Genomic DNA, 26184 nt, shown 5'->3' with positions numbered 1-26184 from the left:
GGTTCCACCTTCACGGATGCTTGTTGTTAGTTTGTTGACTTCTGAGCAGTTGTATTACAACACTCCACTAGATGGAACTGTTACACAATAGTACAACCTGATACAATTCAGCACCAGCTTTTACTGTTTCACAGGTAAACCTATGTTTGTTTCTTTAGTGTTCCTCACTAATAACTGTTCCAAATTGATGAAGGTTTTCGAAAATGTATATGTAGTCCTTTTGACTAATACGACCATAAAAATGATCCAACGTTCACTAAATTCTAACCGGGTGAACTTTCAGGACGACACCTAGTAACACATGCTATTTCCCAGTAATTTGTCAATGGAAGGAAAACCTTCACATTGTTCTAGTGTAAGAGAGAGTGTGCAAATGATGAACGCTTTGTTTGCTCTAAAGGAGAGAAAGGTTTGGACTTTTCGTGGGAGCAGCTGAGGTTGGCAAGTATGACGCTGACATGGCAGGAAGTCTGTTGGTTTGGCTTTCAAAATAAAACTTGTTGATTGATTCAAGTGTTGGTGTTAGTGGGGAAAAAATCAAAGAATAGCCTCAAACGTACCCCAAAAAATATTTAAATCATGATAAAACCGCGCAAGGTAAGACAATATTTTCATTGTATTATGAGGAGCAATAATGAATTGTTGAATTGTGAAACTTTATCCGGAAGTTAAGGGCTTTATTCCGGCTAACTTGACCTTGTCAGACCTCTTGGTGGCGTTAAGTAGTCGCTCCCTCTGACCATTGGCTTTGATCACATCAGATAAAAGGTCCAAGCGGACACATTCCTTAGCATTTTACAACTGAAGCTACATTTTAAATGATGGATTCTTCAGAGGAAGTTCAGTCTGTGTCTGAGGAGCCCACAGCTCAAATGGAGCTGAAAAAAGGAATGTCGGTTTTCATAGATGTAAGTACTGCTAAATATTTTTTTAATCATTACTTTTATTTTACAAATGATCTAGATACTAGTCTATTGCCTCAAGCAGAAAAAAGGAAAACACCCACAATGCTTCCCAGCGTTTGATTTTAGATTTGCATTGAAAAAATGTTATTATAGTTTTTAACTGTTTGAGTGATATGATTAGGAATAGGTTAGAGCCGTTTGGATAACCAACGTTAGTGGATTCGCACATCTATACAGGGTACATAGCATCCCTTTTTATATAATTTATTAGTTTGATAAGGCTGACCTTTTAATTTGGTTTCATGATGTCAGAATTGGAGTGGCTTCTAATCGATTTGTATGTCAAATGTTCAAAACCAAATACCAAGTTAAGGAAATGTTAGAAGTCTTTTTGGATTGACAAAAGTAAGGGTAATAATTCTGACAGTGTTGCTGAATTAGACAAAACATCATATTTATATACATAGCTTTTTGAATCTAAAATGCCTTTTAGAATATCGAAAGATTCACTTGTAGATCTCCCCCATAATAATATAAATAATTATTAATATATATAAACAAATGATTTGCATCCCTGTGTCTCGGCACTGCATTCTGCCTCGTTACCACCTAATTAAATTCCATGCCATTCCTCCACGCTTGTGATGTCTTAGCAATCAACCTGTTGGCTGCCTTCACTGTTTTCCAGAGACGGGGGGGATGCACGCACACTTCCTAGAATTATTAACAATGGAGTTTGCTGTATTACATCAAAGGTTTCACTGCAGGGGATGAAACCACTGCTTGTCGTCGTGTTGGTCGTGAGAGTGTATGCTTCTGTTCATAGACATGACTCATAAAAATACTTTACTGTTTGAATCCAAACAGTTATTTCAGCCCGGAGCAGGTTAGATGTGGTGCGTCATGTGTGTTTTTTTCCATGTTGGATTTGAATGATGCCGTGGTCCCAGATTCCCACTACCACGGGACCACCAGTCCTCTATTCTTAGTTTAATTATTTAATTTGACTCATTACATAAAGATTACCTAGAATGAAATGAGATTTTGATTACACTCAGCTGGAGTTTTCAGTGTGAACTGGCATCTGAAGAACCCAATTCAATCAGCTCACAGTTTCTAAATGATTACCATGATAATTTAAATAACTCATGAAATTCCCACATGAGTAAATGAGAACAGACAGAGCAGTTGTCCGGTATGTTGAATAATTATTTAAATTCAATGTTTGAAAATCAGAAAACCATGAAACATTCCTATTTCATTACATTAAAATGTGTGAATTATAACAAACAATGATTGATGGTTCTAATTTTATAAATGTTTCCTCTTGTTTGTGTTTTATTTGTTCACTTAAGCTGCTGCATGCAATTACCTTGCAGGAACATAGTTCTAGTTTATTTAATTGATGGATTTTATACTAAAGACGGAAAAGGTACGACAAATACCTAGAGCTGAAATGGTGGAGAAGGGCAACAGAGTCTGATTAGCTAAATCTGAGCAAATTATATAAGTCAGAATCTAACAGACTCCCAAGAGCTAGACAAAGGTGGGTGGATATATTATTTTTACCCCAATTATAGCCGAGCATTTAAGGTCTACAAGCCAGGAATATCCAACCATAAAAGAACGGTATCTGGAAATGTAGGTCTTGCAAATGAATTGTTTTGCTGTCAGGTTCTGCCTTTAGTGGATATGTAAATAAACATACGTTCACGTTATTCTTCAGCATTATAAACCTGATAAGAAGAGGAAGTGGGCTGTTCTACTTTGAGGTGGTTCAAGCCTTTTTAAGCTGATCTCTCCATTGCCACTCTGCCTTTAATCTCATCTGGACTCTGGGACAGCACTATCAATAATTCAATGGCACACCGCTTTTGAGTATGTGATCGATGATCGTCATCCCCACACGCCGTTTGCCTTTGATCACATCCTACTTTTTTCCTTTGCTCTTTACAGATTTTACGGAGAGCTGACAAAAACGGTAAATATTGCACCAAATGCAAAAGACTCACGCACACAGTGTCTTGGGCATTACTTCAACCTTTTTTTCTTCTTGTGTGTGTGAAAACCTACTTTCTCAATGAAATTCTGATCATGACTCTCTGCTGATACTTCCAGCAGTTTCCATGGAAACAGGAAACTGACCATGTCTACTGAGGGTTAGTTTCAGAGCATTGATGAAGGAAAAACATTGAAAATTAAATTTCAACATTTAACCAGTTCAACATTTTCATCATGAAAGTTTACGTTAATAACTGTGGGAGGTAATACAAATTTTGAGAATAAACCAATAAAATACGTTGTTCATTTTGTTGTTAAAACAACTGTCATGATTCAGATTAGGGGACTGAACAATGGTTATTTTTTGGCTTTAAAAGATATGATCATTTTAATATTATTTTCACCTTTTAGACTGAGTCAGACTAGCTGTTTCATATTGTTTCCACTGCTGATGCTAAGCTAACTGGTGGCCGGCTGTAGCTTCATAGTGTAGAGAGGTGAAGATGGGGGCCAAAGATACTTTAGGCCCTTTGTGCTACATTGTTTATTATTTTATCACCAGACGTCTACTTCTAGGACTACTTTCTACTTAGTAGTCAAGTTTGACCTAATTTCTGTCTCAGGTCATTTTCTTAATCATCGGTTTTAATTGATTTGTAAAGACCTATAAATCATATTCAGATTAGAGATTTCTTTTGTTTTATTTTGAAATATCCCTTCGATATATATCTCCATAATCATAATGGCAAAAAAAATATTTAGAAAGGAGACAGATACCTCTATGGATTACTTTATCTTGATGCACACTGCCATGCTTTGGGCCATTAAGTACGCTTTAGGGTTTTTCAAATGCAATGCATGTATCCTACAGATTATCACGATGGGACCACGGTATGTTTGACTGCACGTGACATTTTATTTTTGTATCAAGTGAACACGTTTCATAGAATATAACGCTGCTGACACACTTTAATTGCTGGTACCAAATAGTCAAACCACATGACCTTGAGTGTTTGCAATTAAGGAACAAACTGAAACCTTGTTTTGTTCATATTTTGAAAGAAACTCTGCATGAAATCCAAAAATGATAATCTCTACACACAACAATCGGCTAATCAAAATTCCTTATTCACATGGAATGATATGCTTGATTATTCAGTAATTGTCAGTCCCTCGTGTGGAGGATTTCAGGTGATGAGGCCTTGTCGTGCAGCAAAATAAGACGTTATCCCACATGTTTGTTTTTAGTGTTTTGAAAGCGGCATCAATTGTACGTCTCTAAGATCAACTCTGAGCTCAGCGAGTGAGTCACTGCGCGCTTGGTTTGTGTACATCTACCTTTGATCTCTGTGGCTCACATAGTGACATGATCGACATACTGAACATCACCTGCGGAGCAGCAGCTCAGCAGTGAACATTTAAAGATCAGCCACCTCATGTCACACCGACAGACAGAACTGTGGGGTGAAAATATGTCACTTGTGGTTGACTACGTCTTGCAGCAGGATATTCAGTTCGCGGCTGCTCATTTTCTCTCATATCTTTAATTTAAGAACCAAAGCAAGTTCTATTGACTCCTCCTCTTAATACCATCTTTTGCTGATTCCGCCCCTGCAGTTTATTACACACTTCATTACATCCGAGTTATCTCAGGTCACCCTCAGTTCCATCAGCTCAGGAAGTTTAAATATTAATTATAAGTCTGTACTCCTTTTTCCTTATGGAATAATGATGAATTAAATCTGCGCTACTGACAACCTTTAAATCTTTTCACCTCCATGATGCATTTCACTGCATTTTGTATGTGCAACAGACACAAACCAGATTCCTCATTTGGCTGACAACTAGTGTTAGGATTAAGGAATCGTTTAAAAAACTGCCACCTCATTTCACCAACGTCGTCCTGACGGATCGGTACTGACACCGTGTTGACAAGCTGCATTTGTGCTCCGTCCCCAGATGATGGAAAGCTGTCCTTTGATGAATTCAAGGCCTACTTCTCGGATGGAGTTTTGACAGCGGAGGAATTACAGGAGCTCTTCCACACAATTGACACTCATAACACAGAGTGAGTAGTTTCCTTTATTTATCTTGGTATTATTGGAATGTACAGGAAGCAGAGAAAATGTTATTGGAACACTGTTGATGTCATTGCAGCCAGACATATCAGTTAAAATGATGGAATCATGGAAGATGTGACACGGTGACCTTTACACGGCCTTTAAACAGATGTAATATCTTTGTACCTCACAGGAACTGTCATTGCAAGCTCCACATGTGGACAAAGGCCACGAGCAGAGAAAACACACGATTATTCTGAACAAGTACTTATTCTTAAGAGAGAAAACCTTCATATTATATCTTTCTGTCCTTAATGTTAAAAAACACATTTGTGTGGCAATGCTCCTTCTTAGAAAAGAGAGAAAAGGAAATTGCATTACATTTGTCAACTAATAATCATTTACCAATGGTCTACTCCAGGCTGCCTTTGTTCTCGTATTAAGACGAAAAATCAAAGCAGCACCAAAAACAACCCTAATCTTTCAGGATTCAACTCAATGTTATTTTTTATCATCATCAGAGATTCATAGGAAATACATAATGTCCATGGAAGTCCCCGCAATTCATGCACAAACAACAACGAAGAAAGATAAGTTAAATGTAAGTGTAAAGAAACTACTGGTTGTGATTTCAACTTTACCAGCTTTAAGTTGAGAGAGAAGTGGCGGGTTTGGTATTAATTCAAGTCAGTGAGCAGATTCCACATTCACTGCTGCCGATGAGTAATAGAACCATTGACGGTTGTCACTTGTGTCATTGGAGGCAAAGAGTTTTGTTTGACTTCATTATCAGTGTTTGATCATTGAATTATCTCGAGGCAGAGTGTCAATTGCGTCCTTCCTTCATCAGCATAATTGAACAGTGTCTTGCAACCAGATAATGAAACGTTTTGAGTCACAGCAGCAGACGATTTATGAAGACTGCGTTTCCTCTCCCTCAATATCTCACTGCCTGCTGCTGCAAGTGCAACTTAATCAGATCATCTCAAGAAAAGGTAAGAAAATGAAATAAGAGTTTGAAATCTTAAAACATGTTTAAAAGGAGAATGTGTTATATTTATTTTACCATATACTATTTTTACACAGAAGGTCAGTGCTGTATTTTCCTGACCAGCACACTACAACAAATCTATAGAAATACTTTATTAGTTTCATTATTTGTAAACTGTAATTTAAATGTATTGTTATACATGTTAGTTTACAATTAATTGAATATAATCACAATACTTTAATGTGGTCTTTAAAAAACAAACGTTTAATCACTGTCCACAAAAACAGAAATGAAACCCAAATTCTGATTCCACAGATTGTTGGACTCAGTTTGACACTCTGTTACAGGACAGAGGACAAAGGACAAAGACTTGGAGCAACATGTCGCTACGATCTTCTGGCAATGCACTAAACCAACGTATTGTTGTCAATGAAATGATCATTCCATCTTTTTCTCCCTCCGCAGCGTGGCCGCCAGCAGCACCAGGCAAATCTGGTCTCCATTAAGAGTTTTAAAGATCATGACGTCTTGAGAGCTTTGATTAGAAGACAAAATAATGGACTAATCTGTTGATGAGGCCACTGATGCTGGTCAGGTGAGGGATTTTACAAAGAGACCAAATGATGTTCGTTACGTTATGCTACCAGTTAAAAACCGATGAAATGGTTCATCAACCATCGGATCAACGTGACATAATTAATGTAGTATTTCTTTCTAGCATTACAAACATTGTTGTTCCAGACAAACGCTTGCTTAACTTAAACTTAAGCGTAAAGGTCTTGCTGCCGGAAGCTGTTAGTGGACGCACTGTAGGCAGCGTCACATCATCCGCTGTTTTGAAGCCTCGATAGTTCGACATATTTGCGGTTTCCAACTTGTTTTGTTAACAAAAAGCTAAGTGCAGCTCAAGAGAGAACTTAAGTGGTGTATAGAATAATTAGGTTGGATGGGAAGCAGGTGGGTGAGAAGGTGGAGGAGGTGAGGTGAAAGTGAGGAGAGGTTCAGAAGAAATATGAAAAACACACACAAATCTACTCGAAGGCAGAATTTTTTTCTTTTCTTTTTAAAACTGTATTCTTGAAAATATTTTATTTCTGTCTGTTTATGTTATTTTTTTTCCAACTTGTGTCAGTGACCTTACCTGTGAGTCTAAAAAGATCTTTTTGGATCATTTGCGCAAATTACCTGTAAAGGCCCCCATATCAAGTCCTCCATGACGATGACATCACTTCCCCCGAGATGTCGGACCTCCATGATATCGACACCGGACATTTGTCGCTAATTTGGATCCACCTCCAAATAATTAAACAGAAGCGTTTGTTCTCAATTTACACTCCAATCAGACGTCAATATTTCAGTCAGATGTTCATTTAACTTTATTGGTGGAATTGACCGTGAACGAAAATGTTATCATTCAATAAAAACTAAAGAAATATATGAATGTTTTTGATACTCATTTTTCATATATCACTACAAATGCGGACTAAACACAAACAAATGATGTGTATTATTATGCGTATAAGTCCACTTTAGACCCAAGCAGCTTTGAGGTTATTAAATTGCATTATCATTTATTTAATAATTAATTACACCCTAGACATCCGCACATCAACATAATATTTATGTAAATGGTAAATGTAATCATTTTATACACATTTCCCAGTAATTCACCATCACATTTCAGGTTTCTATGGACACCGGGGGATTTTGACACATTAAAAATTAACTTCACTAATTAACTCCTTTTTGGTATTCAATTGTATCTGTTTTTACTCTTTGTGTTGTACTGCATTTGCTACATTTTGTACATAAACGTATTATGGTTATCTTTGCTATTCTTTTTGTGAAATTTCCATCTATATGGTGCGCAACATGAGTGTGTACTGATGGGGACATCTGGGTTCAGTCAAAACGTTGTCATGACAACTCCTCCCACACTGACGCTTTCTCAAACCCCTCGGAGGCCCTTTCTAACGCACTCTGTTGCCCAATTGGAGAATTGGTCACCAGTGTACGGCTGATAATTACCACATGAACTCCTATGGAAAATACGTAGCTTTGGGACACGGGCAGCAATCTGCTGGATGAAAGTGTTTGTTCGATCCTTCCCTTCTCCCCCTCCTGCTTGCCTGCCCTCTCCCCTGTGTGGGATTTCTCTGTCTTTACACTCTGTCATCTCACTCCTGGAGCATTATCTCTGAGCTTCCAATGTTGAAGCTGGTGCGATCAGTATTCATGGTATTTAATTATGCCGTTTAGAAATACAGCTGATTGTGGGATGGAGAATGTTTAGACATTTGAGTGATGCGCATGACAAATAATTACAATTTCTTATTCCCATCATTCTCATAATGAGCAGTGTGATTCACCTGATGATGTGTGATTCACCTGCGTCAGCCACTAAGCTTTGTCAATAACAATGGAGCGATGCATTGTATTGTTGTAGACTTACAGTATATAAAATCAGGTCCACAAACAAGTCTTATTTGCACTTTCAGCTCTGATATAAGTTCATCATCGCTGCCACCATCACTCTGCTATCTGCACAATCCCAGAGAAAATTCAGTGGACTCTGTGTTTAATCAAAACAAACATTTTCCTTGTTCTGTGTTCATTTCACAGATGGCAAAGTTAAAAGGAAGTAATTTGAAAGCCTCTGAGTTAGTAAGATGAGAGGTCTGCGTGACGGACTAGTGAGGCTGCTCAGGCTGAAACATTTTTCAATGTCACATGAATATAATTGGATATTGCATGCAGACGGCTTAATTTGGACATGAAACATGCGTAGTTGCAGTTACAGATTAGGACTGTGCCGAAGTCTACTGTGAATGTTTCTTCTCATTGGTTAAATTATGAAGTGCTACAATTGAGCATGGTCCATGAGTAGATGAAGAACTTCAACGCCATCAAGTTTCAAGACCCATATATTGGTCCTTTCACTGAGGAACTCGCTTTAACCCTTTAACCCTGGTCTACTTTCCTGTCCACTGCGGCTCTTTCTGTGGCTCTAAGTGTTTTCTCGTAGTGAGCGAGTGAGTGAGCGACAGCTATGTAGAATACAATTAAAACTATTTCCCCAGTTCCTTCATAGCAACACAATATAAAATGTGTCTTGAATAAACTCATTCAGGGACTATAATGGCTATTTTTCCACTTTAAAATGCTGTATTTACCGTCACCTCTTTTGTTGGTTTTTCATACCTGTATATTTATCCCAAACACCCACATTCCTGACGGTTTCTTGTGAGCGATTCACTGTCAATTGAACTGTTCAATTATTCATGACATGTGTTATTTGAGATCATAAACTGGCAGAGATAAAGTATAAATCATCTCCTTTAACCTTTTTTTGCTTGTTAAGTAAAAATCTAATTTCTCAATTTTGTGTTTTTGCAGCAATGTGGACACTGACGAACTCTGTGGTAAGGATCCTCACCTACATCAGAACCACTTTTAATATCAGTAAAAAGCTGCTCTGTTCTGTAACCATGAACCATGTAAGATTTTGTCACACGCGCTGTGACCGAACCCCTGCAGGACGTGTGACTGAGCTGCCACACAGCAAAACACCTACAGCCCTGTCCAAGTAGTTCAACTCAAAATGTTTTCTCCTACATGTCGTCGTTGTGCTCTGAAGACTATTTCTCCCAGCACCTCGGGGAATATGACAATGTTCTCGGCGCCTTAGAAGACCTGAATATGTCCATACTGAAGGCGATGGACAAAACAAAGAAGGTGAGATGACAGAAATAGAATGATGATTGGAAATAAAAACCTGCATTGCTTATCAAAACATACTTGCTACTACTCTACCTTTAATGTTTAATAAATATTTGTTTTCTATTTCCATTCATCCCCATATGTAGATATATATTTTTAACTGTCCCTTAAAATACATCATATTTCTACATCTATTAAGAGAAAATAATCTACTCCCAGCCACATATTCCTTTTAATTTACATTCCTGTGACACACTCAAGCACAGACCCACACTTCCACACATAATAAAATGAGATGTTTGATTTACTCACAGCACATTTCAATTCTCCCCCAGCATCCTCCTCTGCTGCACAACTAGCTTCCTCAGATCTCCCATTAGTCAGATTCTTATTACAGAGCCAAAAAAAGACAAGCCAGGTCTCATTCATGCCACTAGTCAACCCCCACAACAAAGCATGGCATGATTATTTATATTCTTACAGACAACACAAGGAACTAAATAAGTCTTGGCGCTGTGATCAAACCAATACGGCTTCCGATCATGCCTCGGGAATAAATCTGCATGTCCTCTCGATCTCACTGTAAAGCTGCGGCAGAAGCAGAGCAGCTCGTGGATTATCACAAGGAAGAAGATTATTACAAGGGAGAGAAAAGCACAGAGACGGGGATGAAGGTAAACAATCGGAGATGGCAGAAGAAAAAAATAAAGGAGGACTGCAGGGACTTGGAAGAGGAAGAGAGGTTTTCTGCAGGGAGAGCATCTCTTTGATTCCGCCACGCTCTCTTTCTCTGCAGCGTCTCATCTGGTCCTTATGACACACGCTGTGGGCCCCTCTGATCTGCACCTCTCCTTCTGCTGAGACTGCGAGTCAAAGGGTGCAATTATTGGTGGTAGTTCCTTATTAGCACAGAGAGGGGTAACACGATATGACATCCATCCTCAAAGCCTAAGAGCTTTAGGAACATAGATACATGTCAATGGAAGATATAGATTTTTGGTTGGTTACATTTTTTGGACACCCAATGAACGGAAGAAAAAACGTGAAGGGAGATTTTAAGAAAATGGCATACAATAACACATGGTTCATAGAAAACAGATATACAAACATATACTATACAGCAGAGAACACATATTTTTTGAATTACGTTTCCACTCAAAGAAGAAATGTGTTTTTAAAATAGGTTTCAAAAAGGTTGGACCTGCAAGAGTGACGATGTGACTTCATCTGACTTCTGTAAAGGAAATGGCACACACAGACACTTCTGCAATCCCGTTGCAATCTTCCATAGACCTCAACCTTTGCTGACTTGTGATGAGGTGCTACAATTAAATTTCACCTGAAATCCTCTCCTATTCTTCGGTTGAATAGCTCAGAGCAGGAAGTGAGACGGAGAGAAAGAAGAGAAACCGAGGCAGCTTGGATGGATGTTTTAAGGACTGTTTTTAAAGCCCTGAGCTCTCATGAGGAGCACTGGAGAAACAATCAGTCTCACAAATTAGTTTTTTTCCCCCCATTAACATATTCTACACTCTTGTTCCCTCACCGAACGCGTATAAAATGGAAATTTGAGTTCAAGTTAAATCAATTTGCTTGTTCTCAAATTGGACAGAATTGCGGAGTTAATGACAAAGTCAACAACTCTGCAATCAAATTCACAAACACTATACTGTGAACAAACTGGCAATGTCCTGTCGGTGTTTACTCACTGCGGCCTTTCCTCTACGAAACCAAAAATCATTTGACCGTACGTGTGTCATATCGAAGGAAAAATATTTAATGCAAAGCTGCATTTATCTGTTAGCTGGTTTCGCTCAGCAAGGAGAACAGATGCTGAATGTTTGAAGCTCAGACATCGCTGGTTTGAACTCTATGTGTATTTGAGTGGGTGGTCTCTGGCTGTGGACGTGTGTGAGGGGGCCGGCTGCATGGTTTGCGAAGTGTTTTGCATTGGAAAATGATAAGTGTATATGTGTGTGCGCTTTTGTCATCAATTATCCATGCACATGTACGGGGGAGCTGGAACAAGGATGGGCATTTGAAACGAAGCCATGCATGCATGTTTATCTGCACCGAGGAACTCGGGGTTTCATCTCTTCCAGACCCTTCACAGCTATTCAAAAGCTTCTCATACCAAACCCCCTTCAGCAGAGACAGGACGTTTCTGTGAACTTCACACTTTAGTGTTAGGATGCCATGGTTTATTTTTATTCATAAAGATGAATAGACACAACATTCAGTTCAGCATCTGTCAGGAATTGATGTATCTCAGCAGTAATGTAATGTACAGGAATAATTTCCTAAATGCAAATTGACACATCACAAAAAAAACTAGTTGAAAGGAGTGTGCAACATCTTAGAATGCAGGAAGGATTTTACATACACAGCGTTGAATTTATTAAGAAACTCAGTTTGCGTTCTCTCAGAAGGAATGGCTGTCACATTTCAATCAGCTTCTCTGTGACATCATTTGCTGATGAATTGCAATCAGGATTTTAAGAATACCGAGGTAAAGTCCTTTTGCAGTGGGTGCCGTATGATTGCAAGGTGGAGGTTAAGTAGCCATAGCCCGGGCGATGAAGCTCAAATACTGGGAAGAACACAAAGAAATAAATCACAGGAGGTGATCCATGCTCAGACGGCAGACAGGAGACTGACCTTTACCAGTTTTGTCGTGACTCGCTCTCACTGAGTGAACGTGTGTGTGTGTGTGTGTGTGTGTGTGTGTGGTACATGCATCTCACAGTGTGCTGATATTCAGAATGTCAAGGGATCGAACAATACTTGTGACCGCTATAAATTCAGTTTATAGCGGATACCAGATAGTTTTCCTGTTTTTCTTCCTGTGAAAAACAAATCTATGGTTGTTTATTCTCTAGGTTTTAGGATTAGCGGTTCAATATTTCATTTCATTTGCTAATCAATGGTAAAAGCTTGACTCTAATGATCTGCTCTATATGCAGCTGACACACTGTAACAGGAATGTATGGGGACAATTCCACCACCTGATAAAGAGGTCCAGCACTTAAAATGCCTTTAAAAACGTACTTTTCAAAAAACAATAATCATAATAATATTTTCTCTCTGTCTCACACACACACACACACACACACACACACACACACACACACACACACACACACACACACACACATAGATCCTTCTCTACACTGACCGAGAGAGTACAAACAGTCACCGTGCTCCAAACTGAAGCAGCTGGCGTCTAATAGCAAACACAGCATCAATCATTCTCCTTCGATCAGATCCAAGCACTCACAACTAAATACATTAATGGATGAACAAATAAGTGAGTTATATATTTACAGTAAAATTGATTAATGCAGAAATCCAAACTCCCTCCATGTTTTACCTGTAAATAAGTTTTTTTTCATTTTAATCATTCTTTTGTCTTTTTCTCATCCATTTAAAATTAATCAAATACAAGAGATGCTGAAGGTAAAATCCCCAGATATTTATGTTCTTTGTCCTCTTTTCTCTCGCACCGAGCTGATTTCTATCTCTCCTCAACAATTGCTCTGTTAAGCATTGTTTGACTAACAGAAGAAGTCTGCACATTGAGTGACTCCTGACTTACATGTGAAACTTGTTGCTGCTCTTTTTGCTCTATCATTCTTTCTTCTTTTCATGCCTCCCACATCACGCCTCCCTCCCCCACCCCTCCTCCCTCCTGATTGACAGGATTATCAGGAGTCCACCCACTTGGAGCAGTTTGTGACCCGCTTCTTGCTGAAGGAGACAACCAATCAGCTTCATTCACTTCAAAGCTCTCTCGAGTGCGCCATGGAAACCACAGCCGAGCAGACTCGCCAAGAGAAGTAAGAACAAATCTTTCACACACGTATAATTAGTCCCTAAAACGTGGACAAATTATATTGCACAATGGCACCTATAATAACAGTTATCACATCTCGCGTGACAGTTTTGTCCGAACCACGCACACTAATTTACATTCTACCTTTTAGATTAAAATGATGCTTTCATCCAAAGTGCTGGGCAACAACGCAGGTTCTTTCCCTGTATTTGTAAAGACCACCTGCTCTTCTCTGTAATCCAGCAGTTATCTACAAGCCTTTATTTATTTGATCACTCCGTAAACTTCCTACGAGGAAATATATACACGGAGCGAGAAAATTAAAAAGGGATTGTTCAGGATTGAGAGATGGTAAACAAACAAGTTTAATTAAACACAACCACATGCAAAGACAGATGGCTTCAATGTCCTGGGATCTGGAATCACAATAACACTATGAAAGGATTCTGGAGATTGTAGTGAATCACTGCAGGGGAAAGTAATAGAAGGGCCATTTCACAAAAGCCTGTTTCACACAGAATCCTCACTGCTGTACAGATGATGTGACGTTACGCCAGATTTCCTTTTTCAACTCAACCAAAAAACAGTTGCATAATGCTGCCTTAAGAGGCGTGTGTGTGTGTGTGTGTGTGTGCAGTCCTTTTTACAGATTGTCGATTTGTCGACTTCCGCTTAATAGTCAGAACAACTCCGTGCACCCATTCATGACTTATCTCAGAATGGCCCGGCTCAATGATACATTTCAATGAATTCCTGAAGATAACAACTGAAAATGGAAGCAGCTGACTAGTGGAGCATTTAGGAGCTCAACTTTTTCCTGCAGAACAACAAGGAAAGTGAATATCCGACTGTCAGTCATCGGGCGCTGACTCATACTCAATACTGATTTGACTCTGTGTCTGCCTCAGAGTGGCAGATGTTATGTTTACAGATTGGTGTTTGCCTTGAAGTGTCCAACAAATCAACAAACCCAGGTTTAACTCAGGCTTCGTTACTGCTGTGTTCCTAACTGAACGCTGACCCCTAAAAATGTGCCGACCGTGACTCCTTTTTCCACACAAGACATCCGTTGTTTGTGGATCGAAACACTCAAGGAAAGTGAAATGGGGTGAAAACCACCGCCAACAGACCAACAATCAGAACATGACCGTGATTTGTTTATGATTGAATCATTTAATCATTGTGTGGTTAGTTGATTAAACCCGAGACACCTCTTCTGAAGGGGGTCGCTCTGCTCCGTTCATTAGTGACACGCCGGTGCAGAACACCAGGCTTCATGTGGGATTACGGATTCATGCTATTTAAAAGACAGGTGAAGACGCACCGTCTTTTTGCATTCCCTCACCTGTCCGCGTTCACGCTTCATGTCCCAGCGGTGATTTGCCGGCATCTCCTTCCGTTTGAAGTGTTTATGCTTGACTTCAGATTAAAGGAATTGTTGTGTCCCCTTTCTCCCCGTGGTGGAGCTCGTTCTCAGAGGCGGAACATGACGAGCTCTGAGACTCCCACGTCTCTTCCCTTGTTTTCCTTGTCTTCTCCTCCTCTCCTGCTAATGTTTCTTTCCCTCCATCGTGCTCTCAAATCAAAGTGTGCGTCGGCCCCTCGCTCCCACAGCAGCTTCTCCTCCTCCAGCGTCCGTCTCTGAAATGCCACACTTCATTAATTCCCCTGTGCATCTGAGTGCTACCACTCTGTTCTCCCCAACCTCCGGAGGACCAGGCTGCTTCTCTGGTGGTTAGAATTGATTTCTGTGGTCAGTTTTCTTACGTGTGAAAAGGACACACTGCATGTACTGTAGGACAAGCGTGAGCTTTGTATTCCTAAGTTGTGCTGTTCATTTCAAAAGTAATATTACTTTCTTCTTATTTTCAAGATAATGTTTTAACCCTGATCAATCTGCATAATCATTTCATTCATGCATTCATTTATTAATCACAGCATGGCTTTGATGTAGAATAGCTGACAAAAATGTCCTGAGTCAGTTATTCTGGCCACATAGTTTGCTATAACAGCTTTTGGTTGACATAAGGTCTGTAGAAGGCACATAAAAAGGCAAGGGAAGCTGATCCTTGCTTGATTGCTGATTTCAGATGTTTTTTTGCAATTGAAGTTGCTGCATTTCCGAGAATACATCGTGACTCACTGGAAGACCAAGGGGGACCTCTTACATGTTCCTCTTGCTCCAAACATCAAGCGCACACGCACACGTAATTAATCCGTGGGTTAATCACAAATTATGCATTTCTCACAGATGTAGGAGGCAGCATTTCAAATCTATCGTTAGTGGTGTTATATGAGGCAACCATCTATTCTCGACCAACCAAAAGAGATTGCTCTGAATATGATGTTAATTTATTAAATTAAAAACATACCAGTGGTGAAATCTGAAGCATGTTTCAGAGAGTTTTCTTAACAACAAGTAACGATCACAAAGCAGACTTTCTGCTCTTTCAAGGACACAAAATTCACGCACGCACACACACACACACACACACACACACACACACACACACACACACACACACACGTCTTCTCAAGATATGGGGCCGATCAACCTGACAGCTTTAAAGATAAATCCCAGGCGATGTCACCGTGTGGCTGCATGTACCTTGCCACTGACATCAGCATCAATGTCGGACCAACACAACCATCAAATAGAACGTGAGCCTGGACAACTTTAGGCCTGAGCCGGGACACACGTGTCAGTTTTTGGTCACTTTCTGGTGTCAGAAACCACAGGCGAATACGGTAAAATAATGACCAATAGATATCACACGGAAAACTTAAAGTTAAGATAAATGGCCGAGTCTTAAAAAGGTAAAATGAAAGGATAAATAATTGCAGGTTTTGTGACATGAGAGATAATGCTGACTTTTAGTAAATTTAGGAGGAATCTACCCATCAAAAAAGGCAAAGTGAAATGCATATTTTGGAATTTCCTTTCAACTAGTCTGACTAAATGGCATTACAAAATGAAAGGACACACTTTCTGTCTCACTGGGACGAATGAGTTCATACATCAAACTATTTGAAATGCACTTCCTATTTGGGTTAATTAGTATGTAGTTAGTTAAATTACAAGTCATTGTGACCAGTGTTTATTTTTCAATAACAATTGACTCATGAGTGTCAGTTGATGATCCAAGCTCAATTTTGTGGGACTCATTAATCACTCAAAGTTAGATACCAAAGCTTTCAATCGTAATCCAATCAATTTGAACAAAAGTCACCTGAATATTAATTTCTCCCTCTCCTGAATCCAGACAGGGCCCTCTGAAGCCAGAGGGTTTGTCCATCCAGTGGTCGGGTCGTCGCTCCAATCGCAGGCTCCAGAGGAACAGCAGCCTCTCTCCCAACAACCCTCTGCTCAGTCTCGCCAGCTCCGGTGGGTTTGTGTCTTCGGCTCTCTGCTGCTGCTGAGTCGACATTCCGAGCATCCCGTGGTGTTTTTATACCGCGGTGGCCCCCTCTTGAGTTGAGTTGTGTTGTGTTGTAGCCGGCAGCGGCACAAAAAAAAAATAGAGTCTCATCTAGAGTCGGCGCGTCTCCGCGGGAAGCGGGACGGGGCGCAGCGGGAGGCCGAGCAGAGGTGTGAGAGAGGATCTGAAGTGAGAGACGGAGGCAGATGCAAGCGGACAGTCCGGTTCCGTCGTGCAGGCTTGGTGTCGAGGCAAAGCCACTCAATGCAAAAAAAAGATGTAGGACCTTAATCGCAAATCGCCATGTGCTGGGTGCGAGTTTTTGACTTCACTTTAACACAAGATATGAAACAAAAGCTCCAGCCGTCGAGTGCATAGTACATACGAGCAGCTACAGTGTAGTTAGAAAATGGGACAAGCGCTCCACCACCAGACTGCAGGTTATTGATTGTTTACCCGTGAGGTGTTTCTCTTGTGCAGGGCTGCTCAGAGCAGACATAATAGTTCCAACAGGTCATAGAACCCAAAAGCACAACTGGGAAACAGAAATGCAATCAAAGTTCTATACTTGTGTTCAAGCAGGGTCAAAATCGGGATATCAGTTCAACAGGCAAGCAAATCCAAAAAGGGGGCACGCAAACATCCTTGGTCCAGTAGTCAGGCAAACAGGGTCGGAACAGGCAGATCAGGAACGAAATCAAGATAAGGAGATCTTCATGCATTTTGTCTCTTTTATGGCAATTGAGAACACCCACTACAGAGGTGGAGAGAGTCTGTAACAAAATACGCTCGATTGATTACACAATATTGTCATGAATATGAATTCTAAATAATATATATCTTTCCTTTTTAAATATCACAGTCATAGTCAACCGGTACCCCCAATGCAAACGGACAAAAACTCATTCTACACAGTCGTAACTTTTCATAATGAGAGAAATGTTTGTAATATTAGTTTTGCTGTATATTACCTTTCCTATTCCTTTATATTTTTATAGCTGTCAAATTGGGATTTAAATAAACTGGAATTCCACTGCGGTGGATCATTCAATTTTATTGTTTTATTCTCTCAAAGTTGAATCCTTTATTTGTCCCATAGCAGGCAAATTGACGCAAGGTTAGTTGGTGCTGCAACAGGACTCCGACATAAATGGCAGCACAGCAGTTGCAGATGTTATGTAGTAATAGATTTGAATAAAACAACGTGAAGAAACAAAAACAACAGATAATCAAGCTAATTTCCACAGCTCTACGGGTGCGCACTGCTCCCCTCCCAACATGTCTCCTCCCTGAGGTCTTCCCTGCCTGTCTTTTTGTACCCACTCCTTGTGGAAGAGACAAGGTGCAGGTGTGTCTTCTGGCACACTGGATCTCACTTCCCCTGATGGAGTGGGTGGAAGCCGGAGTGTCCTGCATGGGGAGGGAGGCGGGGGGAGTTTTATCCATCACGGGAGGATAGCTTCGCCATCACCCCCCCACCACTTCCCCCGTATCCAGAGGACGCCCCAGCACACTGCTGTCCTTCTTGACGAGTTTATTTAGTCTCTTCTTGTCAGCTGTCGGGATGCTGCTGCTCCAGAAGACCACTCAATAATAAAAGGCTGATGAAAGTGAAGGGAGGTCCTCTGGAGTGCTCCCCGCACTCCAACAGACCTCAGTCTGCTCGGCCGATATAGTCTCTTTTTTGAAAAGGGACAGAGCCGAGTTTATGGCTTCAAGTCATTAACATTATATACAATACTATTTTTGTTACATATCATTCATATGATAAAAAGTAATACATGTATTTAGAGATGTTAACTGCATTGAAAGAATCGTAATGAGAACACAACTTCACTTTATGATCACATTCATTCGTAACCGTTCGGTTAAAACGCCATTATGACATCAGTCGTGGTTGCTGGGAGACTTGAGCTGCAGAGTCTCTTTAAACTCTGATTACACACGTCACAGCGTTTCTATCGATTGGCATGTTTGTGCGCAGCATAACATGAAAGGACACCGTGAAATGTCTCCTGCGACGGCGCCGCCTTTTTAGAGATACTCAGGTCAAATAATCAATGGAGGACAATGTGTTTCAGAAATATTCAAGGGATTCAGCTGCACCTTTCATACTTTCACCTTTGTTGTTCACTCTCTCTTCCTAAAACGTACACCGTGTGTCTCTAGCTGTTTATGAAGAGGACAGCCACTGGATGATCCAGGTCAACAGACTGCAGAGGCTCATCGACCGTCTGGAAAAAAAAGTGATTTCCTTTTCTTCAATCTCTTCCATCCACTTTGCGCCTTCCTGTTTCCATCTTCTTCTTTGCTCGTGTTACTTGTGTCTTCACCTTCCTCCTCTCACCATCACGGCCATCTTGTCTTTACATCGCTCTCCAGAATGAACAAGAAATGATGACAATTTTAAATAAATGATCTCAACCCAACAGCACCCTCCCACGTAGTAACGCATAGGCATATACCCTCATCAGTATAGATGAAACAGCTTCTATCTGCATATGTTGAAAGTAGCATGATATCTGATCGGAAATTATTGATTTTTGGATTTTATTTCCTATCAATTTTTGATCTTTTTTGTATTTTACGCTCATTAGTGGTTCCCAAACTGGTGATGGGTCTTCCTCATGGGACTCGCATATATATCTGAAGGGCCGTGAAAGGTAGTTTGTACTGTTAGCGCCATTAGCTCCGTGAACCAGTCGAGAGGCAATCAAAATGCTCCCAATCTGGTATTTTGGCACCTTCAAGGGCTCACCAGACAAGCCAGTGACCAGTTATTACAGGGACCTGTTCAAGATGTGCAAATTCCACAAGTATGTGGGTCACTATCTCCCATAGCACATCATTGCATGTTTGTTCTGCAGGAGATCCGTCTGGAGCCCGTTGAAGAGGAGGTTTTGGAAAGCAAACCGGTGAGTTTTTCTCTGGTAAATCTACTTTTCTACGGTTTGTGACCACTCTGCATCTCTCTGTTCTCCCATGGGGGAATTTTACTGAAAGGGAGGTCACACGGAAAATACCGCTAAGCGGTTGTCATAGCAACAGCAGGGCTGAAACTTGATTGAATCATATTCTGTTCTTCCTCTGCACTGCCTTTTATTTTTGAGGTTGTAGGCTCAGTATTTTATTGGACCAGGAGGTGTGGAGACGTGTGAGGAAGAGAGTGCATATAGTCTAGACTCTAATGTGTGTATTAAAACAGTAACAGTATAGTAACATTTGTTTAAGCTTCTCAGGTGTGTGAACCTTCAGGAATGAAACGTCACCTTGTGCTTTTTTAGCTATGCTCACACAGGGCGCAGGTGTTTGTGTGCATCGCGTCATTCCCTGTGTGACCTCAACATCAACATGCCAAAGCAAATGGAGGCTGGACGTTACTGCCCCAGCTTCAAATCACTCATTTCACAGCTGAAAGACTCGAGTCGACGACACAGACACAAACAGAAGAACATGTTTAGAAGAGGGGAGCTTCCCTTTTTTTTTAAATATCCATGGTTACTAAAATAGGGAATGCTAATTCAATTATTAATTAATCAATTTTGGAAAATGACCCATGTCTATGTGATGATGTTTGAGTTACATACAAATTTTTTTAACAATGTAGGCTACTGTTTTAGGGTTAGAGCCCATTTGACGTTGCCATTTTCAACAAGGCACACGTGTTTTTTGGTGAATGACAGAAAAAAGCAACTATGAAGAGATTACGACTTCAAATGTTTTGTTTTCCCCATTCACCAGTCCAAACACCAGCGACATCAGGTCTGACATGTTATTGGAGAGAGAGTTAGAGAGAGAATGTGAAATCAGGAATTTCACATGCACCCCATTTTTTCACTATTCACTATTTTCTGTCACAATGTGTATACCACAAGTATCACAGCACATCTGCACAAATAAAGCCATTCATGTTAATGTTGCATGTAACTTGTCATGTCTCATTGTCGACATGTCTCAGCAATGTGTGAATTAATAAATACGTAATTGGTGTGTGTCACTGGGAATAAATGTGCTGCCGAGAGAAGCACTATGCGACTCTGTTGGTGTGCGTGGTGCATGTGCCCTCTGTGTGTGTGTGTGTGTGTGTGTGTGTGTGTGTGTGTGTGTGTGTGTGTGTGTGTGTGTGTGTGTGTGAGAGAGAGAGACAGCGAGAGGGAGAGAGAAAGTTTCTCCCAAATTAGCCACTGAAAGAAAACCTTGAGGCGTTTTATCAGTCACACAGAAACACGTAACGAACACACACACTCACACCTTAGGCCAGACCACTCACTTCCTGTCCTCATCAGCCACTCGGCCTCCGTCAACATCGTTTCATCGGCCGAAGGAAATGATCAGCAAGATTTTATTCTCTGATATTGGTTGTTGTTTCTTACCTTTGGTGCCGTTGCTTTTATTTGTATTTATTTTTTTGTGTAAGAAGAGTGTAAATGAGCAAGGGGTTGTATGACCTTGTCAGAAGACTCCTGAACCTCCACCAGAAGCCAATCACGACTTCCTGACTTGATTTAGATATTGTGTGTGCGTTCGCAGCACATCCTGATAGTGCAGAGGCAGCTGTCGGTGCTGGAGGAGGAGCTGGAGGAGTTTCGTTTGGCTCTCAGACAGTACATGGAGTGTGCCTGCGCCCAGACGGGATGCCTACAGTGAGTTTAGTCTCTTTGTATCAGGGATTTATGGCACATATTTATGTGTTTACATTTTGGCAAGGGGCTATGAAAGAAAGAAAACACCAGAAAACTGTCCACACGGGGCAGGAAATGTAACATTTTACTTTTAGTTGATATATTATCTGCACATATCTACCGCGTGCTTAGCTGGCCGTTGCTCTCCTGCAGGTTACTTTTTTAATTGGTGGTAAAAGGTTTTCTTTTTTTCCTTTTTCTAATCTGGTTCAATGACAGATGTTTTATAGATTGTAGTGTCTTTGTAGGCCCAATAATGAATTTGAAATACATGTTATTTAATGTAAACTCGACACAATACTAGTTTAAAAGATAATTCCAATAAAATAGTAAAAGTTTATGCGAAAAGTATGTTCTCAACATGTTCATTAGAGATATTTCAATGCATTATACAGATACATGGATATGAAACAAGATGCATCTATTCAGTGGAGCTTTGATATAGATCCAAGGTCAGGAGCAAAGTTATTCAGACGTATTCAACATCTTGAATGTTCTGTCCATACATACAATTTGTGGATGTTTCATTAATTCAAACTATCAAACTCAACTATCAAATGTATGTGAAAATTATTTTTGACCAAAGCATTATATTCCTTTATTTCCTTTCTGGAAACAAAGATTGAAGGTTTGTCCCTTAGATACCAAGATGAAAACAACAACACATACTGTGCCTTTGAGTGTTTGATTCCTTTTTTACAGGATTATGGCATTTTAATCCTTTGATTTAAATCTGTTTTGCATTACATCATCTACTCTGTAGTTGAGATTTTTACATGAATTACATCGATGAAGGCTGTAGGCTCTCTACATGGTTTATTTATATAAAATATCACTGAGGGGTCTTCATGAGGTCATAATCAACAATGAATTAATGATGAAGCTTTGAAATAGAATCATCCGGGTAATGACTGGAATGTTTTTGGCCTAGAGACTCGCTGGGGTTTCAGTGTAATCAGACCACAACACGTTCTGTCAGTGGATAAAAGACTGTTTGTCTTCTCTTTCCTCATTTCAAACATTAGAAAAAAACTGCAACTTTGTCACTGTAACTCTAACACTATATAATTATAATTTGAGGATGGACACGGGAAACATTATTTGATAGATTCACATTGCTTCCTGTCAGAGAGTGAAAAACAATGCAGACGCACAGGCTGTGCTGAGGGACATGATGTAGCACACTAATTAGTCATTGCATGACTTGTGCTCTCTCCTCTTTTGCATTTTGCAGCATTGCAGTTCAGCGGCTGGTAAATGAATCACGCTTCATTCTCTATGAATTCTGGGAGCACAACAATGTGTGGAAGAAGTAAGTATTTGCCCGCAATATGTGCATGATGACTAATGAACCATCATCAAATAATTTATGTTTTTTGCTCAGCTTGAACTCACAACGCGAAGGTCTGGTTCAGAATTTTTATGCAACTTGGTTGACTTGCATCATTTCTCATCATGTGGCTTTTGGCATGTGGTTGTCTAGTTAGTTGTGTCTGTTTCTTAAAAATTCAAAACGAATCTCAATGATACCAACATGCATGTACAGGGCTGGGACATTTAGGATTAATTATCATACAAAGTCCCACCCCTTTTTTTATCCTGTATGAATTGTGGCATTAATTACACGTTTAATTTTTCAATCTAAATAATAATTTAGCAAGTCAAGAGGGTTGTACACAGCGTGGCTTCATTGAGTGTCAACTTTTGGGTGTTTACTCAAAACGCTGACTTTGGGTAGACAAAATATGACTCTCTTAAAATAAAGGGTTAGGGACAAACATCATCTGTTATTTACGGTGCAATTTTACCAGGATTTAGAAAAATAAAAGGATCTCCCATATTTGACTGCAGTATATATTTGTATCCAATACAACGTCCCATGTTGGTCCACCAAAAAGTGTGGGTCTTTGCTTCTTTATAGGTGTCTCTATTGAAGTTATCCCAAAACACAAGGAAATGCAGAATACTGTACAGATTACCCACACACACCCCTATATGTGAAATGTAAATTAGCATACCATAGAAAATACACAAGCGAAACAGGACCATACACAAGGAAATAGCATGTTGATACAGTTCATTGAGAAGTCACAAAATAGGATGCTGGAGGCTCGTGGTGCAAGTGAAGACATCTCTATGCATCATCAGTAAATGAATCTTTCTCTGCACAGTCACCTGCAGACCAACTACAGTAAGACCTTCCAGAGGGGGAACGTGGACTTCCTGGAAACTCCAGAGAGCGTAACCACCATGATGGTTCCTGGTAAGATCATTTATTCAAACTCAAAACACATCACACTCAAACCTCTCGCATCCAACGATATCCAGATAACTTTCACCTGAGTGATCTTACACCTCTAAAGAGAAAACGTATCAGTCTCAGGTGCCCTCTGGTTTGTCGATCATCAATCACAAAGATGACGCTTAAACCCTCAAAACTTAATTTTAAATTATAGTCACGATGGAAAAGTCTTCAAAGATAACAAGAAGTTGTGCTGCGAAAATTGTATCAACAATGTATGATGCTGACAGGCATTGAGCGTGATGATTCATTCTCAACCTTGGAAACCGTTGAACCGGAAGAAGAAAATCTCAGCATGTTTAAACTTACTTATCTAAGACCTTGTGATGGATGGTAGTTAGATATATGTTTGGATCTTTTGTGTTAGTATTGCACCTCACATTTCACATTCACATAATCAGCTCACATTAGACTGTCACTCATTTGCATTAATTGTGAGTCTGTTTTTCTTCTTCTGCATCTCCTCCACAGCCTCGTGGTGGGTCCTCAACAACAACTGAAAGCGGATGAGAAGCCTTCACAGATTGATGGGTACCAGAAGCTACCTGGGAACATATCAGGACGTCCACACAACCGTACACGCACGCACACTAACTCAACACAACTCGTAAAGTTGTGGTGATTAGTACTTTAGACCTACATGTCCCTTCATAGTAATAGGTGGTAGTCTGAAATAGCCCACGCGTGTGTGTTTGTTTACACTCCTTAATGATGCTCTGACGTCCTGAAACCAAGCACATCACCAGACGGAGACCCATGTGTTCTTCTGACATCATCACTGTGTTTGAAGTGACAACATCTGCAGCCCTGGGTGGATCGTGACAGCTGTGTGTGTGTGTGTGTGTGTGTGTGTGTGTGTGTGTGTGTGTGTGTGTGTGTGTGTGTGTGTGTGTGTGTGTGAAAGAGACAAAGAGAGAGGGGGGGGGGGTATCAATTGTAGCAGCTCTAGTGGGCTCATTTAAACGTTATTCTGTTGTTTCTGTATTCAATGTGTTCATAGTCATAAATAAAGACTATATGTTGTTTATCATGTTTTGTTTGCATGTTAGTCTTTTTGCAGCATATCTAAAAAATAACATTGGGGAACAGTTGTTTTAGAAGATGAACACTTAATTCCTAATCTGACTATAGTATCTTTGCTGAGTGAAGATGGTGATCTCAATTGAATTTAGAGAGGCAAAAAGTTAACACCTGTCATTGTTGCTCTGATCCGTTGTGTGTTTCCTGATATCTATGGCGTGAGACCATATTACACTCACTTGAAGCCTTGAACACAGCTGACTAAAGAGCTTTTTCACGTGTTTTCCAATGGCTCCACCGTGTGGAGGCAGCAGTGAAAGAACAAGCCACTGAGAATTATACAGGCTTTTCAATTGGTGAGGAAACATGAGCCCAATGCGTGTCAGCTGCACATGTTCTATAACAGGTTTATCGTTATTTACAGACCAACATCAAATAGTAACATCTGACAACGAGACAACTAGATGAAAAATGTTTAGCCCAAACAGGTGTTATTGTTTCCTCTGGATAATTAGAGGTCAAAAGCTGTGCTCGGATTTACCTGATTCGCTACAAACAGCATCTACCAATCAGAGCGATGATGGAATACGATGCCGAACCTAATCAGATAGATTTTAAGGTAGTGGTGAGCCAGGCCAAAATGTTCCTCTCGTGCATCATTTTGTTATTAAGAGAACATTAGGATTTGGACTCATCGTCAGCAACCGCAATGTTTGGTTAGATTTTAATCTAATAATAAAGCTGTGCTTCTGATACTATAATTTCATCAGACAAACGCTCTTACAATATGTATGAGAGCCAACTCAAGTTTCTCATGTTCAAATACACACAGGAACACACACGTTTTACGATCTCTTGCTTGAATAAAGGTATAATTAACATCAATGTTAAAACACTTGGCATAGTCCTTAAGTACTCTCTGCAGGTGGAAGCACTCTTTGGAAAAATTGTCACCTTTTAAAGTATAATAAGATCTTTGCATTCTTGTCTTGTTTTCAAAGACATAATTCAATTGTGAATGCAGCATTTTAACAGCATTCCATGAACATTTTATAATCTAAAAAATCTCAACATAGTAAAAAGAATCGCATTTCCTTCTAAAATATTATGAAGTGCAAGCATTAAGTAGCCTTAAAAAAACCTCAAGAAACGGAACTTAAAGTTACCTAAATGCATCCCTTTCGTTTGAACCTTGCATTCTTTAAATGTGGTGACAATGTGGCAGCAGGCACAGTCAATGACCAAACTGTAC

General features: G+C 40.0%; 1 protein-coding gene across 3 annotated transcripts; it reads left to right on the top strand.

Moving 5' to 3' along the window:
- The first annotated feature begins 705 nt into the window (after positions 1 to 705).
- Positions 706 to 24944, top strand: necab1 (N-terminal EF-hand calcium binding protein 1). Of its 3 annotated transcripts, none has more exons than XM_078081565.1 (13): positions 706 to 908; positions 2862 to 2886; positions 4866 to 4974; positions 9354 to 9379; positions 9595 to 9692; positions 13386 to 13513; positions 16773 to 16894; positions 19098 to 19174; positions 19796 to 19843; positions 21459 to 21571; positions 22845 to 22922; positions 23782 to 23873; positions 24384 to 24944. In XM_078081565.1, the coding sequence occupies exons 1-13, from the start codon at positions 819 to 821 to the stop codon at positions 24410 to 24412; spliced, it is 1035 nt and encodes a 344-aa protein (XP_077937691.1). In that variant the 5' UTR covers positions 706 to 818; the 3' UTR covers positions 24413 to 24944. The 3 variants fall into 3 exon arrangements, with proteins under 3 accessions (XP_077937691.1, XP_040045668.2, XP_077937692.1); XM_040189734.2 differs by having other exon boundaries at positions 13377 to 13513; XM_078081566.1 differs by lacking the exons at positions 21459 to 21571; positions 22845 to 22922; positions 23782 to 23873; positions 24384 to 24944 and adding an exon at positions 20227 to 20920 and having other exon boundaries at positions 13377 to 13513.
- Positions 24945 to 26184: the final 1240 nt, after the last annotated feature.

Source organism: Gasterosteus aculeatus, chromosome 10 (assembly GCF_964276395.1).
Source record: "Gasterosteus aculeatus chromosome 10, fGasAcu3.hap1.1, whole genome shotgun sequence".
In the NCBI taxonomy this organism is placed as follows: domain Eukaryota; kingdom Metazoa; phylum Chordata; class Actinopteri; order Perciformes; family Gasterosteidae; genus Gasterosteus; species Gasterosteus aculeatus.
Note: the sequence above shows the minus strand (reverse complement) of the source record. Positions and strands in the feature narration are given on the sequence as shown.